Genomic DNA, 16,148 nt, shown 5'->3' with positions numbered 1-16,148 from the left:
TCACATAGACATTTTCTCTCTCTTATTTATTTATTTATTTTTTTGTATTGGGGATTGAACTCAAGGGCACTTGCCCACTGAGTTACATCTCCAGCCCTATTTTTGTCATTTTTATTTTAGAGACAGGGTCTCACTGAGTTGCTTGGTGCCTCCCAGTTGCTTTGAATTTTTGATCCTCCTGCCTCAGGCTCCCAAGCTGCTAGGATTACAGGCATGCATGCACCACTGCACCTGTTTTTTTCTCACATTTTAATATTTCAAAGCTAAAATTTTTAAACAAAATAGGCTCAGCAGTGTGCTTATCAGTATTCACATAAAATTACTGTGACAGGAGGAAGACTATTAAATCCACAATCATAAAGGAAAGTGAAGATTGTAGAGCAGAGATGTGTAAAATTCAATTGTGTTTTTTAAAATTACTAATTTAAACACGTCTCTCAAAACTAGTTATTTTTCTCTGGAGATTGTCATTACAGCTACTAGTCACTGACTTGATAGTTAATTAAATCCATCCTGATTCTCAAACAGAAGAGAAAGGGTGGACGAAACTTTCAGACTGCTCACAGGAGGAATATGCTGAAAGGCCAGCATGAGAAAGAAGCAGCAGATCGAAAACGCAAGCAAGAGGAACAAATGGAAACTGAGCAGTAAGTATTTTTTTATTCTAAATTTTGGGTTTTCTTAAAGCTAGCATGGGTTTTTTAAACAATAGATTTCATTTTCCAGACTTTATGAAGCCTTTTGAAGTGAAATTTTTCCCATGTTAGAAAAATCTTCCATATATGAAGATGATATTTCAGGCTTCATTATTTTCTGAGTGAAGGATGAGATTCTTGGAGGCAGTCACCCTGTGAATTCTTTTTCAGTTTAAACTGAAAGTGCAGATAAGTTTTAACTGTTGGTTTTGCAGAAAATTGTACTCATCCTCTCTTCTTTGTGATATATAAATATAGAAAGAGTGGTGATAATATATTGGTGGAGAAAGAATGCAGGATATATTCTTGTTATACCACCAGCAGGCCTACCCCTAAAGACCAGCAAAAATAACAAAAGCACAGGTGGAAACCCATGAAGCCAGTAAAGTAAATCCAGCGGCTGACAGGGTTTACATTGAATGTGTGCACTGTAAATCAAGTTCAAATCTGTTTTCCCTTAAGTTTTGATACTTGGAGATGGTATATACTTACCATGGGGGATTTCTTTCCCCTTTATTGTATAAAATAATTTTATTAATAGAATGAAAAATGATAGCAATGATGATTGTTAGACTTCATGTCTTTGTTTTCCTGGTTATCTTTAGACTGTCACTTCTGAATTCTTTCTCTGAAATACTTTTCTTTCCTGTGAAATGTCTTACACTCTAACTTTTTTTTTTTGTTTTTGTTGTTATTTATAGTGAGGAGATAATTTTATAAAAATGCTCTGTGTCACTAAAGACAAAGATAATGAGCAGTGAAACTCTAAACATTCTTGAATAATTTTTTTTATATTATAAAATAATCATAAGCCACAAGACTATAAATACAGCATTTGCCTCTGACTTCTTAGTTGTTCGGGGGCTATATGAGCAGCTTTAGCCTCTTGTGGGAGTATTTTAAAAAGTGATCTGAAGTTCAGAAATGTTACTCCCCATTGTTGACTTTGACCACTTCTGTAAATGTTTTTTTGTTACCTATCCTTCTCTATATTTTCACTGAAAATTTGTTGGACTGTTGGTTGCTTTTAACTTCATTGTGCTCCCAAAATTAGGATACAGAATTAGTTGTTGCCTAGTAAAATAGCCCATCCCTTCTTCAGTATCTCAAAGTTATCTTTTTATGTATTTCAGTTTCTTTTGAATGTCCTCCAATGTAATTTTCTCAAATTCTAATATTTGTGTTTTCTTTCCTTCTCCTGTTATTACAAAACTTTGTACTTGGACAGTTTTGCTCTGTAAAGCATTTCAGATGCAACTTGTGTGAAATGCATTATGCAAAATAAAGTTTATTGTATTGTATTCCCAGCCAAACAACATGTAATCTACAGTAATAAAAAATATATCTCATTTTGGGCTCAAAGCATTAATCCAGTTACTGAAAAGAGAATACAAGTGGAGCAAACAAGAGATGAAGATCTTGAGACAGACTCATTGGACTGAATTTCCCCCTCCCCCCCCTTGATGGAAGAATGTTCCAGATTCTAAATTGAGGACTTCATTATTAATGGCATTATTACTGTGTTATGATTGTTAAACAAAATTTCCTGTAAGGTACACACTACATCCTAAGGTCTGCCATCATTCCTGTTAAGTTTTTTACCAAGCTTAAAATGAAGCTTTGTGTTTGAAAGTTATAACAATTCTAGATGAAGATGGTGGTTGTACATTATTTCATTTAGAAAATATAAAAATTCATTTTGTTTTGAAGCTAGGTATTAACTGGAATAGCTATATATCCCTGAGAATGGGGCAATTGTGCCCTTCCCTTGACATTCCTTGTTGTTTAATTCTTTAGAATCTTAATGATTGTTTTTTTTAAAATCCTGAGAGATTAATCAGTAGACTTGTTAAGAAAAAAATGAAACTGTAACCAAAATTTTAAAATAAAGTTTTTTTTAAAAAAAAAAACCTGATTTTTAGATATTTTTTGTTCTTGTCTATTTTAATTGGTTTATAGTATGGCCTGATTGCCAAGCCAAGGTACTAGAAGTTACGATTTCAATTTTAAATGGTTATTTTTGTGATTCATAGTAAAAATGGTACCTTTTCATTTGAAATGGTATATAAATGTTAGTGGATGTCATTTAATTTGATAATGGCTTCCCCTTCCCCAATTTTTAAAAAATTTCATAGGTGTCTTAAAAACAGTATTTTAATCTTGACGCTTACTTCAAAATCCCTTAAATTACTTCGGAGATGTGGTGAACAATTAAATTGGTCTGTTTTGTTTTTGTAGTGCTGGGGATCAGACCCAGAAAGCCTCATGTAGGCAGTCGCTCTACCATTGAGCTACAACTCCAGCCCTAAATTGGTCTGTTTTAAATGTGCTGTTTTTAAAAATAATTGTGATGTAGAATCCATTAAATGTTTATAGTATTCTTCCCATTGTAGATTGTTGATCTGAAAGTGGGCTTTTAATATATTTCATGTTGGAAAGAAAATTTCATTGTGACAGTTCCAAAATCATTTTGTGAAGTCACTAAAAAGATTGTTAGATTTAATTTAGCATATTGAGTTTTGCTTATATTTGTACTAATGCTGTGAAGCTCTGGTTCTAAACACTGTAATCAATTCTTTGTGGTCTAAGCTATTGATTTATTAGTATAAGGAAAATTTTTTATTATTTACATAAGGGATTGTGGGCATTTGGTAATCAGTCACAAAGTTCCAATGTTTTGAAATATTTGTGTTAACATTTGATAGGCAGAATAAAGATGAAGGAAAGAAGCCAGAAGTTAAGAAAGTGGAGAAGAAGCGAGGTTAGTTATTTCACTTTCTACGACGTATAAAAGCATACATAGAAAGTTTGTAGACAATTTTTCATGATTGGCTTCAGAATCAGCCTCATTTTCTTATGTCCTACAAAAACATTCAGATTCCTGATGAATTCTATATAAATTACATTGTACTTTAAGCGTAACTAGGTGAACTTGCTAAATAGTAATCTTTGTATTTTAATATTTGTCATTTGATGTCAGATTTTTCTAACTTGGACAAAAGCTAAACACTTTCTCATTTTTGTCTGATTGCTTAATTAGGGTTAAGTGTATAAGGTAAGGCAGGTGTTTTATGGATTGGTGTATAGAGTTCATTGGATGTAGACATATTTTGTGGCATATTTTGTGCTTTCATGCTGTTTGTTGCTTTCCTAAACTATATATTAAAAATTGCAGGTAACTTCTTATTCTTAAGCAATTGTTCATCTATAAAGAGTTTCTTAGTAAAATATATATTTTTATGAAGCCACAGTTTCTTTCCATTATAAAGCAGATTATACAAAAACACTAGTGTTGGAAAAACTATTTACTGTTTTTCACATATTTTAATTTATAGAAACATCAATGGATTCTCGACTTCAAAGGATACATGCTGAAATAAAAAATTCACTCAAAATTGATAATCTTGTAAGTGTTTAACTTCCTTTAAAAATACAGTGCTGCTTTTATAGCTTCATTTTTGTTTCTCATTGAATTAATTTAAGATAAAAGGGACAATCACTGGTTAATTTGTACTGCCTTGACTTTAAAAAAATCTTCAGAAATAAATTATATATGCTGTGAAATAATTAACAATTACTATTTTGTCATGAAGGATGTGAACAGATGCATTGAGGCCTTGGATGAACTTGCTTCACTTCAGGTCACAATGCAACAAGCTCAGAAACACACAGAGATGATTACAACCCTGAAAAAAGTAAGTATATCAACTCACATAGGCTTTTAACATTTTCATATTACTTCATTAAAAAAATAAGTATAAGTAAACAAACAACCAGGGAAACAATTATAAATACATATTGTTTTCTCAGATACGGCGATTCAAAGTTAGTCAAGTTATCATGGAGAAGTCTACCATGTTGTATAACAAGTTTAAGAACATGTTTTTGGTTGGTGAAGGAGATTCTGTCATCACACAAGTGTTGAATAAGTCTCTTGCTGAACAAAGACAACATGAGGAAGCGAATAAAACCAAAGATCAAGGGAAGAAAGGCCCAAACAAAAAGCTAGAAAAAGAACAAACAGGTATGTATAATCTGAAGCCAGTTTTTAAAAAACTGTTTGCCAGGATTTCCTTTTAAAAATGGTTTACTAAGCCTGGGAATGTAGCTCAGTGGTAGAGCACTTGCTTGTGCTTGAGACTGTGGGTCTAATCCTTAGCATGGAATTGGATGGGAGGGTTTAAATATGGCTTTACTACATAGGCAAAAAATATACCTTCACCATCTGCCAATAAATTGCAAGTGATTACTAAAACATTGTTATCAACAATGAGGCTTCATTGTATTTTCATTGGCTTTGAGGTAGTCTTAAATGGTTCTGAATCAGGGTGATCATGGTAACACAGACAGTGGAGATATTAACACTGCAGAGGGTTTGGTAAAAATGTGTGATGGGCCTGTCAAACCACTTAAGCAGCACAGCAGCATGCCCTCAGAACAAGAAATCGTGTCAGTTTATAAAGTCAGGGTTCTAACACAAAAACCATAGTTAATGGGGCAAATGACCGGAGGAATGTAAAAACTCTATCTAGAACATTGTCTCCTCCTCCCTAGAGGATTCACTTCCTAGTCCAGCTTTCATTTCTCAGCCACAGAAAACAAAACCAATCCCCAGGGTTCAATAATGGTGTGTGTATATATATACACACACACACACATATACATACACACGCACACACATAATCTTTTATTGTAGTTGGACACAGTACCTTTATTTATTATGTGGTGCTGAGGATTGAACCCAGGGCCACACACATGCTAGGTGAGCACTCTACTGCTAAGCCACATCCCTAGCCCCTCAATGTTTTGATCAAAACAGCATCACACTAACTGGGGCATGGTGGTATGCCATGGGCTACTAAGGAAGGAGAATCACAAGTTCAAGGCCAGCCTCAGTAACTTATCAAGGTCCTAAACAACTTAGTGAGACCCTGCCTCAAAATTTAAAAAGGGGCTGGGATGTGAATCATTGGTTAAAATGGGCCCTGAGATCAATTCCCAGTATCCCAAACAAAACAAAAATCAAACAGCATCACAGGTGGAGCCTGAAAGTTGCTATATTTACAGCTGATAGGAGTATTCTGGTTCATGCTACTGTGCTTAGTCATGCTGAGCATATTATTTTTTAATTGTATTAATGGGCTTTTTGTTTGCTTATGTGTAAATAAAAAATTAACAACTATATTATTTTTCTAATTATTCCTTTACCCATAAGTACATGCAGTAACTGTTTATTTCTGTGCATTAGCTGCACAAAGACTTTAGTGATATTACTTGACAGTGAAGCTGTTCTGTATATTCCTGAAATGGCATCAAAACCCAATCCTAAAATTAAGTATTAGAAACTTAGGAGCCATGTTTTATTTTTTATTTTGAATCTTAAAGTATTTCCATTGGAATCCTTTTAAAGGTTCAAAGACTCTGAATGGAGGATCTGATGCTCAAGACAGTAATCAGCCACAGCATAATGGAGATAGCAATGAAGAAAGTAAAGACAACCATGAGGCCAGCAGTAAGAAAAAGTGAGGACATGTTTTAATGGGTCTGTGTGTGTGTTTTGAGGTGGGGTTTTGCTGTATAGCCAACCTGGCTTTGAACTCCTGGGCTCCAGTGATACTCCTAACTCAGAGTGGCTTAGGTGTGCAGAGTAGTGCCTGGATCATGTTTTCTTTTCTTTTCTTTTTTTTTTTTTGTAATCATAAGTTTTTGACCACAATACTTTACCAAGGTGATTTAGTACTCAGGGTAGAACCTAGGGTAAGCACTCTATATAGCACCAGCAGGGGTGATTAGAGTTTGATCACTTAATCCTTGAATTCAATAAGGAAATTGTAAATTGGCAAGAGAGGTGTCTCCCCGGCACCCAAAATCCCCAAAAGCTAGTATACAAATAATTTGCTACTGTATTCAAGAAAATGGAGCTAGGTGGGAATTCTATTAAAAACGGTTTTCCCCAGTCTATCTTTCTACATGGCTTTTTCTTGTGCTTTACCATTGAGCTGCGTATTCTCAGCCCCAATACAATGTTAATGTCTTGCTTTCAAAATTCCTTCAATTGTGGAAGGATAAATGCATTAACAATTTAGATGTAGAATCATTGATTATTTTATACTGTAATCCTATACAACTGTAGTTGTCCAAAATTTTTGTTTGTTCAAAGGATGTGGAATCAAGCGTCCCTTCAAATTGTGTAATTAAAAAATCTTGTCCATGTATGTTGGCATCACAGATAAAAAATTCTTATTCTGCCATGTGCCATGGTGGACACCAGTAATTTCAATGGCTTGGGAGGCTGAGGGAGGAGGATGGCAAGTTGGAAGCCAGCCTCAGCAAAAAAGCAAGGCACTGAGCAACTTAGTGACACCCTATTTCTAAATAAAATACAAAGTAGGGCTCAGAATGTAGCTCAGGGGTCAAGTGCTCCTGAGTTCAATTCCTGGTACAAGAGGAAAGGCTTCTTTTCTATTATGCTTTCCTGGGTTATTGTGATCTTCAAATTACTTTAGGTAGAAGATACAAGGGTAAAATTTTGAAAAAGATGATGTGTCTTAAATAACAAGGTTTTTTGTTTTCATGTTTTGGTAATTTTAAAAATGTAATGCAGATTTAATGCCTTTTTTCCTTAGGAGAAAACCCTAATCTCAGTTGTCACACCTATCTTTCCCCCCTTTTTCTTTAGGCCATCCGGTGAAGAGAGAGAGACTGAGATATCTCTGAAGGATTCTACACTAGATAACTAGGTTGACATACCTGGAATATAAAGAACATTTGACAAGTTTGTAATGGTTTTCCTTTGAAATATTTAGATTGCTGAAAGTTTTAAATTTTTATAAGCATAGGTTTTGATGTCTACAACTTGTTTTGAGGGAGATAATCCCATTATCTTTGTTTAAAAGTAATTAAACATTATTGCTATTGTACTTGTGCAGTATTAACAGCTACATTATACAGTAAATGTTGGGGGGTAATCCACTTAGAAATGTTAAAACTGCTTTTCCAGATATGGTTGTAGCATATTTTCAATTAGTGTGTGTATGTTAATGTGTAATTGGTAGTAAAACAGTTACATTTTTTAAACTGCTACTTGTATAAATCCTCTTTTCCCAAATACTGTGGGTTTTGTGCATAGTTTTTACAAATCTTGGACAGACTGTCTTTTCACTGTGGGTTTTGTAGAAGTTGAGCATTTTTATGGTTGATAAAATGTTACTTCTATACAAGTACTCACTCCCTCCTTTTTTATCAAAAGTTAATTTTAATATCAGTCCACATTGTGCTCCATTCTGCTTTTTTGTAACAGTATCATCTGTATTCCTTTTTATCCAATTGACATCAAACTGACTTCTATGAGGTTCAACTTATGTTAAGATAATTTAGTTTTGTGGCTGGGAATTTAGTGAAGGCACATGACTTTCCTGCAGAGAACAGACTGGGTATTATATATGTATATGAATGAATCTGATTTTAGAGTTCAACCATTTAAGATCCATTACAGGCACTAATAACTAAAACTAAAAATGTTTATTTTTGAGAAATGTCTTTAGTCACATTCATTAAGGAAGTCACAAAGTAGTATTTTTTTAATTGGGAAAAAAAGTCAATCCATGATGCTTATGTGGTAAATATAAATAAATGCTATATAAAGAAACCTATTTGAAAATGTGGCTATATTAGAAGGGAATTTGTATTTTCATTTCTATATCATATATGTAACAGGATTACAAAAAATAGAAATATTAGTTGCTCCAAGGTAGTATTTGACAAGTCTGTATTTTGATGTATATGGACTAAATCCGGAAGAACCAATGTTAACACAAAATTTAATAGTCTGTTAACTAAAGGATAGCATTTCTAAGATATTTTAAATATTAGGTCAGTTGGTGGTTTTCAATAGGTAGGTAGTAGATATGTTTTGAAACTCTTATGAATATGGGAAAATGACTTAATACCAGTGTTTGTAACATGTGTTGTAAGTTTTGATCTCTTGATAATTATTTTCATCTATTCAACTTGAATTATTTGGATAATTGAATTTTTGCTTTTTAGAAGTCTTACAATGGAGCTAAGACCCACTGTTTTGAGGGAACTCTGCTATTACATTATATATACACCAGTCATCTGTTTTGTCCTAACAGTTTTAACTTAGATTTATTCTAGTTGAGCCATAAGTGTCAAATGTGTAAACTTGTTTTGATTAAAGAATTTTTCTATCAAACTCCATTAGTAAATTACTTCTTTGCTGTTTTAAGAGTTTAAGGAAATAATTTTTTTGTTATCTGGTTATTGATCCTGTTTGGGGACACAGGGTTAACTAAATATAAGCACAAGGTGATTAATATATTTTTTTGTTCTCCCTCCCCTTTTTTCCTATGACCCAAACAGATCTATAGTTTTACCAAGAAGCCACAGAATATTCAACTTCTGGAGAATATAAGGCTCACCTTGCTCTAACCAGTTAACCTTCTTTGAAATATTCTTTGTCATAGGTGATTCATGGATAACTGCCACTCTCAGGACTCGCCAAAAAAGGTCATAAGACCTTTAAGGCACTGGCAATATTTGGTTTAAATTCCTTAGCTAAGAGATAATTTTCAATAAGGTTGTTAACCCCCATCCCCCAAAAAAAGTATGTGTAGAATCTGAACAATACCTTTTGTGCTATTTGATCACTGGATAACATTTTGGAAGAGTAATTGATTGCTGAAGGTTTCTCAGCTGCTTGAATCAGAGAACCTGACTGGGAATTTGTATGGATAATTTGATCAGAGTACTTAAGGCTCAGCTATTGTATCTAGTGAGGTACTTACCTGGTTAAAGATGTAAGGTCAGCAGGAGGTCTGCTATCTAATTCTGGATGAGAGCAAAGGCTTTTTTTTTTTTTTCCCCCTCAATTGTTCAGTTGACCAGAGATTATTAGAAATAGATAACCCTTAAGAAATAAAGAAGCCATTAATAGGCAAAATTTTATGTTTATATTTGTCTTGTGTAATTGTCCAACACTAATGACTGATCTTTCCCCAGTAAAACTGCAGTGTCTAATTATCCCTAAAGGAATCTGAAGCCTGAGAAAAATATTAAAAGAAATAGTTAACTGCTTTTCTGTGTAGTGATCTTTTGCATGCATCTTCTATTATATCAAAATTAAGTTCATGAAATTTTCTTATTTCTTCATTGATATATATCATAATTCATGGTGTAAAGTATGGTGTGTTTAATAGATTGAAATAAGCTTAAAGAAAGGCTGTTTTTGATTTGGGTGTTTTGTTGTTGTTTTTAACTTGGTGGGATACTCAAATAAGAACCAGGCCATTTACTTGGCAAATTGTGGTATGGCCTGGTTCTTGTCAGTTTCACCAGGAAACAACTATCAGAATAGAATAACATTCTCAATAAATGATAAAATAAGAATGCATTATGATAATTAACTTGCTGGGACTTGCTGTTTTGAGAGTATGAAAATTAAAGCATATTAATGCAAGACGTGTAAGAAATGTAGTATTAAAAATAACTTTTACCTGTGGACTTTTAGGAAGTGGGTAAATCACTCATTTGTCTTAAATCTATGATTTTCCAGCAGAATTTTCTATCTGTTCAATGTTACTGGCACCACTGGATACAGGAAAGTAAAAATTTAGGCACAATGTAAGGCAGCCATGGAGGGGCCTCTTTAGTTCTCTATGCCTATGCTGATCCTCTACTGATTGAATGAAAACACCTCTAGACATACCAGAAACAGGTACTTGTCATCACCATATCATTCAACTTAATATTGTATATGTGGCATTAAGTCCATGAGTCATACTTCACTGTCAGTCTTTGAAATAGGCTTACAGGCTTCATCAGTTTTTGATTTCTATGGTAAATGTCTTTTCTCAGCCATCCAAAGAAATGTACAATTCAGCTGAATTTAAATACAACCTAGGAGAGAGAGAGTAAAAATTATAGTGAAAATCTATTTTATAGCATTTCTTAAAGTCTTAAGAAATTGAATTTTACAATAAAAAAAGTTTCCAGAAAATATTCTAATCAGGAAACTTTAGTTTGTTTCAAGCTAGGTGTGTGGTAGACTCCTGTAATCCCAACTACTTGGGAGACTGAGGATGGAAGATCGATAGTTCAAGCTAGTAGCTTGAACCACATAGCAAAACATCACCTCAAAACTTTTCCATAAGTTATAAGATTAGGTGAATGGAAGAGCTGGGTTAGAAAAGCGTTCTTTCCCTCTTTTTGAGAAAACTGTTACATATTATTGAGTATTATTGCTCAATCCATTGGATCTTGATTTTTCCCTGTCTCCATGGTAATACCCAATCTGCTATTTTCTTTTAAATTGACATTTTAAACCGATAATATTTGTGATATATACAAAATTTCAAGAAGTGAGGCTTTATTTTAAATACTGTGAAGATGTGTACATACTTGAGCTTTTTACATTCACTACTCATGTATCTAGGGAGATACATGAATGTCTTGTGTGCTTATTCATATCAAGATATAAGTTAATATCACAAGAGACCACTGAATGACACAATAGCTATTCTTGTATTATTCATAAAACAATTACTCTTGTTTTTAACTTCTTCCTAATTTTTATTACAGATATTTAAAGGATCTTTACCTTGGAAGCCTCATGGTAGAAGGTGTAGCAATCACATTCTTCAAAGAATTTTCAAAACATTTCCACCGCTTGATGTATCATTGATTCTATCATTAACAAAAAACACTCAGGATACAGAATGAATAGGCAAGCATGGATTGGGAGAAAATAATCAGAATTTGTGTATGTGACAAAAGATTAATATATTCAGAATATATGAAGTACTTCTTCAACAAGATAAATTAAAATGAGTAAAAAGCAATAAATAAATATACTCTGGAATAAATACTAAGTGAAATAATTTAGCATTTTTCTAAATATTTGGACCTGTTTTTAATTAAAGGTTCCAGGATCAACATAAGGATAAGCAAGGAATTCCCCCAGTTTGTTGCCTTCTGAATCGTAGTGGAGCATTCGGAAGCAAACATCACAAAAGAAACATGGGTCCTCTGGTGCAAAACTGTCACTGTTCGTCACCCATCTGTAGTTTTTAGAAAAAGATGTATGTCATTATGAATCAAGTTTTTCATGCCTCAACATGCAATAACCTGTAAACAGAACATTCCCACTATTATCAGTCCAAGCCCCTAACACTAATGCTGCTGCTTTGTAAAACTTCCTTTTAAAGGTAAGTAGAAAACTATAATAATCTCAAAATGTATACTCAAAAGCATACATTTGCCATGATATAACCTGTCCTCCAGACACGTTCTATTTCTTCTAAAAGGCAATATTAAACACACAGACTCAATATACTTTTGTGGTTTTTTTTGCAACAATATACTTTTTTTTTTTTTTTTTTTTTGCAGCACCTATGCAATGTGTGGTGATTAGCATTCCTATCTTAAAAAAATACTTCTACATGCTGGCAAACCTCAAACTCTTCCAGTTATATTGAAATATATCAAATTGTTTAGATTACAGTTATGTTATTGTGTCCCACCTGTACTGTTCTAATTTTAATATGTGTGCTTCTGGAAACAATTCCTTTTTAAAACTGGTATATTAGTACTGTTGTTCTGAAAACACAAATGTTTTAAATTCTAAATCAGACACAAGGGAATGTGTGCATAGTGATATTCAAGTGAGATTGTTTTTGGGATTGAGAATGTTAACTGTTCACAGGATGAAAATACTACTTTCCAGTCTAATTGAAGTCTCCATTTCATGGAATGTTTGCTTTTAATATCTTGATCTGGTAAACTGATTTGTTTTTCTATTGATCCTTTAAATGTGTATTATTGGGGCTGGGGTTGTGGCTCAGTGGTAGAGCACTTGCCAAGTATGTGTGAGGCACTGGGTCAATCCTCAGCATCACATTATTTAATAAAAAGTTTTGTTATGTATATTGTGGTTGGGAATCCAAAGTAAACTTTTAAGGTACTAAATTCTTCCTATTTTGAGTAGTTTCCGAACTTTGTTTTACTTTTATCTACAGTAAGTAACACATTGTAATCTAAACATGCAGAATCACATACAGCAAAATTTTTTAAGAAACCCATATTTGGATCTCACAAAACAAACACTACCTGGTTTTACTAGTACTACCTAAAACAAATAACAAAAAGTGCAAAGTATTACTTGTAAAAGGAAAAGAAAAAAATACACATTACTCACCTAGCTGTGTACATTTTACAAACAAAACATTTTCTGGTCCATAGCCAGTGTTTCTTGGTAAGAAGGGGATAAAGTGTTCTATCCAGGCAGTCATCATAATGTACAAGCCTGTTCATTGGAAAATAAATGAAGATATTAAAGTGCAAATTTTCACTTCATCTCTTATTCAGTATCAGGGACATAGTAGATACATTTTCCAATTTTTGATTACAAAAAAATTAGGGAAACTTGGACTGTTCTACCAGGTTTGACCAAATTGTGTTTAACAAGATACTCCCAGTTTGACCATAGGGGGACCACTCTCACAGCTATGTCACTACTGCTATTACAGTGCTGGCAAAGAAGTAAAGGTGTTCATTCCTATGAGACTTCCAAGTTCCCATACTAATAGGCACTGGAGCTATCAGACATAGTATCTCTTAAATATATTCTATCCTAATTCTTGATCTGCTTAACAACTTTGTTCCATTAAAAGGTGGGTACTTAGTTTAAGCAAGGCTGCTCAGTGATACTTTACCTAGATTAACTGGTTGTTATCACATTGTCTGTGTTTATTGTTGTCTCCACTAAAAATCCAAATCTCATTCCTGGTATGTAAATCAGTGGGATTTTAGTTTTAGGTGTTAGAGCTATGAAACTTAGGTTTTAAGAAACTAATCTGGGGGCTGGGGATGTGGCTCAAGCGGTAGCGCGCTCGCCTGGCATGCGTTCGGCCCGGATTCAATCCTCAGCACCACATACAAACAAAGATGTTGTGTCCGCCAAAGACTAAAAAATAAATATTAAAAAAATTCTCTTTAGTTTCTTTTTTCTTTTTAACGAGAGAATTTTTTTTTAATATTTATTTTTTAGTTTTTGGCAGACACAACATCTTTGTTTATGTTACTAATCAGCTACGTAGCTTTGGGTAAATGCCTTAAGCCATAATGGACCAATTCTCTTCCTCTGAAAACTGAAAGAACTGCAAGGCTATCAAATTTGATTTTTTTACTTGATTATCTATTTTTGGTTAAGAAAGGATACCAATATATGAAAACTTCCATCTTCAAAAAATGATTAAACCATAAAGACTCGTACTGTGGAATGGCATTAAATGGTTAAATCAACCTAAAAGATGAAAATGACCTGAATTATAAACTGCCTTTCCTTAGCAATGAGACAGATAATTGTTTCTTTTGTTGACCAATTCATCAACACGTTCCCTTGAGTTTAAGTGCCATGTTTTATTCTACAGCCTTGGAATGACACTGGTTACAGCAGTATGCCCACACCTTCAGAGAACAGTGGGTGTGATCTTCCATCTTTTTCCTTTTTATTGGTGGTGCTGGGATTGAACCCAGCTTCAGACATGCTAGTTAATCTGGTCTACCACAGAGCCAGGCTTCCTCAACCCCTTTCCATCTTATTTTGTCATAAGGCAAGCACATTCCTCCTCCTTTGAATGGAAGAGTAGGCTTATATATTACCAAAGACAAATATACCATAATTAGTTTTAAAGGTCAGATTTCAAATAAATCTGACGTTAACTCTCCTGGATCTTGCCTCACCCACTAGGGAAAATTTCTTCTATTCTTAATTTAATCCACCTAAGTCATACAATTAAAGATGGATGCACTATATTTTTATGTGGTGCTTAAGATTGAACCCAGTGCCTCACACATGTGAGGCGAGCGCTCTACCTCTGAGCTCTACCCCAGCCCCACAATTTACTCTCTTGGTTTTTGGGGGAGGGTGGGGGGACATGGGGGTTGAACTCAGGGGCACTTGGGCACTGAGCACATCTCCAGCCTATTTGGTATTATTTGGGCTTATTGAGTTGCTCAGAGCCTTGCTGTTGCTGAGTCTGGCTTTGAACTTGTGATCCTCCTGCCTTAGCCTCTGAGTTACTGAGATTACAGGCATGTGCTACTGTGCCCAGTTTACAATTTCACTTATTGTGTAACATTTTGTTTTCTAACTACTAAGTTTCTCATGTTTCCATTTGTTTAACTTGCAATGTACATGTCACTAATTCAGTTCTCTATTTTCTGACTTAATGGGAACAACGTATCAGGGTTAAACAACAAAAGGAAGTTCTTTGGGTCTATTTTCTTCTCACACATGACTCCAGTTCTCCAAGCATCCGGCTGCAGTCTCTGGATCTATCATGTTGGATTTCACTTTTCCATTAGAATAAATAATTCTCTTTAGGCCTTACCACACATCTTACATCTTTATCAAGGCTATTTGTGAAGTACTTTCAGTGGTAACTTCCTAAGAATGATTAATAAGGATATAACATTTTATTATTTTTTATTTTATTTTATTTTTTTTTAAAGAGAGAGGAGAGGGAGAGAGAGAATTTTTTAATATTTATTTTTTAGTTCTCGGCAGACACAACATCTTTTGTTGGTATGTGGTGCTGAGGATCGAACCCGGGCCGCACACATGCCAGGCGAGCGCTCTACCGCTTGACCCACATCCCCAGCCCCAAGGATATAAAATTTTAGAGACTGATCACTAAGACCTGAAAGCAAAAAAAGGGAATTTCTAGAAGCATCAGTTCCTATTATTTGTATAATAAAAACAGGTATATCTGTTCCATGAAAAACTTAGTCTCAGAATGAATCAAAGCAGGACTTTACTGCTTCTGCCTCAGCCTCGGAGTTAAGATTACAGGCATGTACCACCATGCCCAGCTTCTGTTTTCTCTTCTTTGATACTGGGAATTGAACCCAGCTTCACACATGGGGCACTGACAGAGCTTACATCCCAGCTCTTTTTTTTTTTTAAATATTTATTTTTTAGTTATTGGCGGACACAACATCTTTGTTTATATGTGGTACTGAGAATCGAACCCGGGCCGCACACATGCCAGGTGAGCACGCTACCGCTTGAGCCACATCCCCAGCCCCCCAGCTCCTTTTATCTTGGATTTTTAGAGTCTCTTAAGTAGCTGAGGCTGGACTTGAACTTGCAATCCATCCTCCTGTCTCAGTCTCCCAAGTCGCTAGAATTTCAGGCATATGCCTATACCCAGCTCCAATTCTCTTCTTTTTGAGTTTTGGCAAAAAGACAAAAAACTTAAGAATTGGGGTTGGGAGTGTAGTTCAGTGATATAGCACTTGCCTAGGATGCATGAGGTCTCAGGTTTGATTCCCCAGCACCAGAGAGAAAAATGAAAAATAGAAACCTAGGAATATCCACATAGTAGCAACATGTATAAAGCAAAGGGCCTACATGATATACAGAATGGATGA

At 34.4% G+C, this 16,148-nt stretch overlaps 2 protein-coding genes across 5 annotated transcripts in view; one reads left to right on the top strand and one right to left on the bottom strand.

Moving 5' to 3' along the window:
* Psip1 (PC4 and SRSF1 interacting protein 1) overlaps positions 1 to 7,772 on the top strand; it is a 45,241-nt gene extending 37,469 nt beyond the window's left edge. Inside the window, exons 10-16 of one of the 4 annotated variants that reach the window (XM_077797041.1) lie at positions 529 to 647; positions 3,401 to 3,456; positions 4,031 to 4,101; positions 4,289 to 4,390; positions 4,506 to 4,719; positions 6,106 to 6,217; positions 7,375 to 7,772. In XM_077797041.1, the coding sequence (XP_077653167.1) occupies positions 529 to 647; positions 3,401 to 3,456; positions 4,031 to 4,101; positions 4,289 to 4,390; positions 4,506 to 4,719; positions 6,106 to 6,217; positions 7,375 to 7,435 (735 nt within the window). In that variant the 3' untranslated portion in view covers positions 7,436 to 7,772. Of the gene's footprint in view, positions 1 to 528; positions 648 to 1,923; positions 2,881 to 3,400; positions 3,457 to 4,030; positions 4,102 to 4,288; positions 4,391 to 4,505; positions 4,720 to 6,105; positions 6,218 to 7,374 lie in introns of those variants that run through there. The other 3 variants (XM_077797042.1, XM_077797043.1, XM_077797044.1) reach the window with 3 other exon arrangements.
* A 101-nt stretch (positions 7,773 to 7,873) lies between these two features.
* Positions 7,874 to 16,148, bottom strand: part of Snapc3 (small nuclear RNA activating complex polypeptide 3) — a 34,499-nt gene continuing 26,224 nt past the window's right edge. The window contains exons 8-10 of the mRNA XM_026398603.2: positions 12,910 to 13,017; positions 11,314 to 11,773; positions 7,874 to 10,613 (exon numbers count right to left, since the gene is read on the bottom strand). Coding sequence (XP_026254388.2) covers positions 11,626 to 11,773; positions 12,910 to 13,017 — 256 coding nt within the window. The 3' untranslated portion in view covers positions 7,874 to 10,613; positions 11,314 to 11,625. The remainder of the gene's footprint in view (positions 10,614 to 11,313; positions 11,774 to 12,909; positions 13,018 to 16,148) is intronic.

This window comes from Urocitellus parryii, chromosome 4 (genome assembly GCF_045843805.1).
Source record: "Urocitellus parryii isolate mUroPar1 chromosome 4, mUroPar1.hap1, whole genome shotgun sequence".
Taxonomy (NCBI): Eukaryota; Metazoa; Chordata; class Mammalia; order Rodentia; family Sciuridae; genus Urocitellus; species Urocitellus parryii.
The sequence above is the reverse complement of the archived record's forward strand: the minus strand, read 5'-3'. Positions and strand labels throughout refer to the sequence as shown.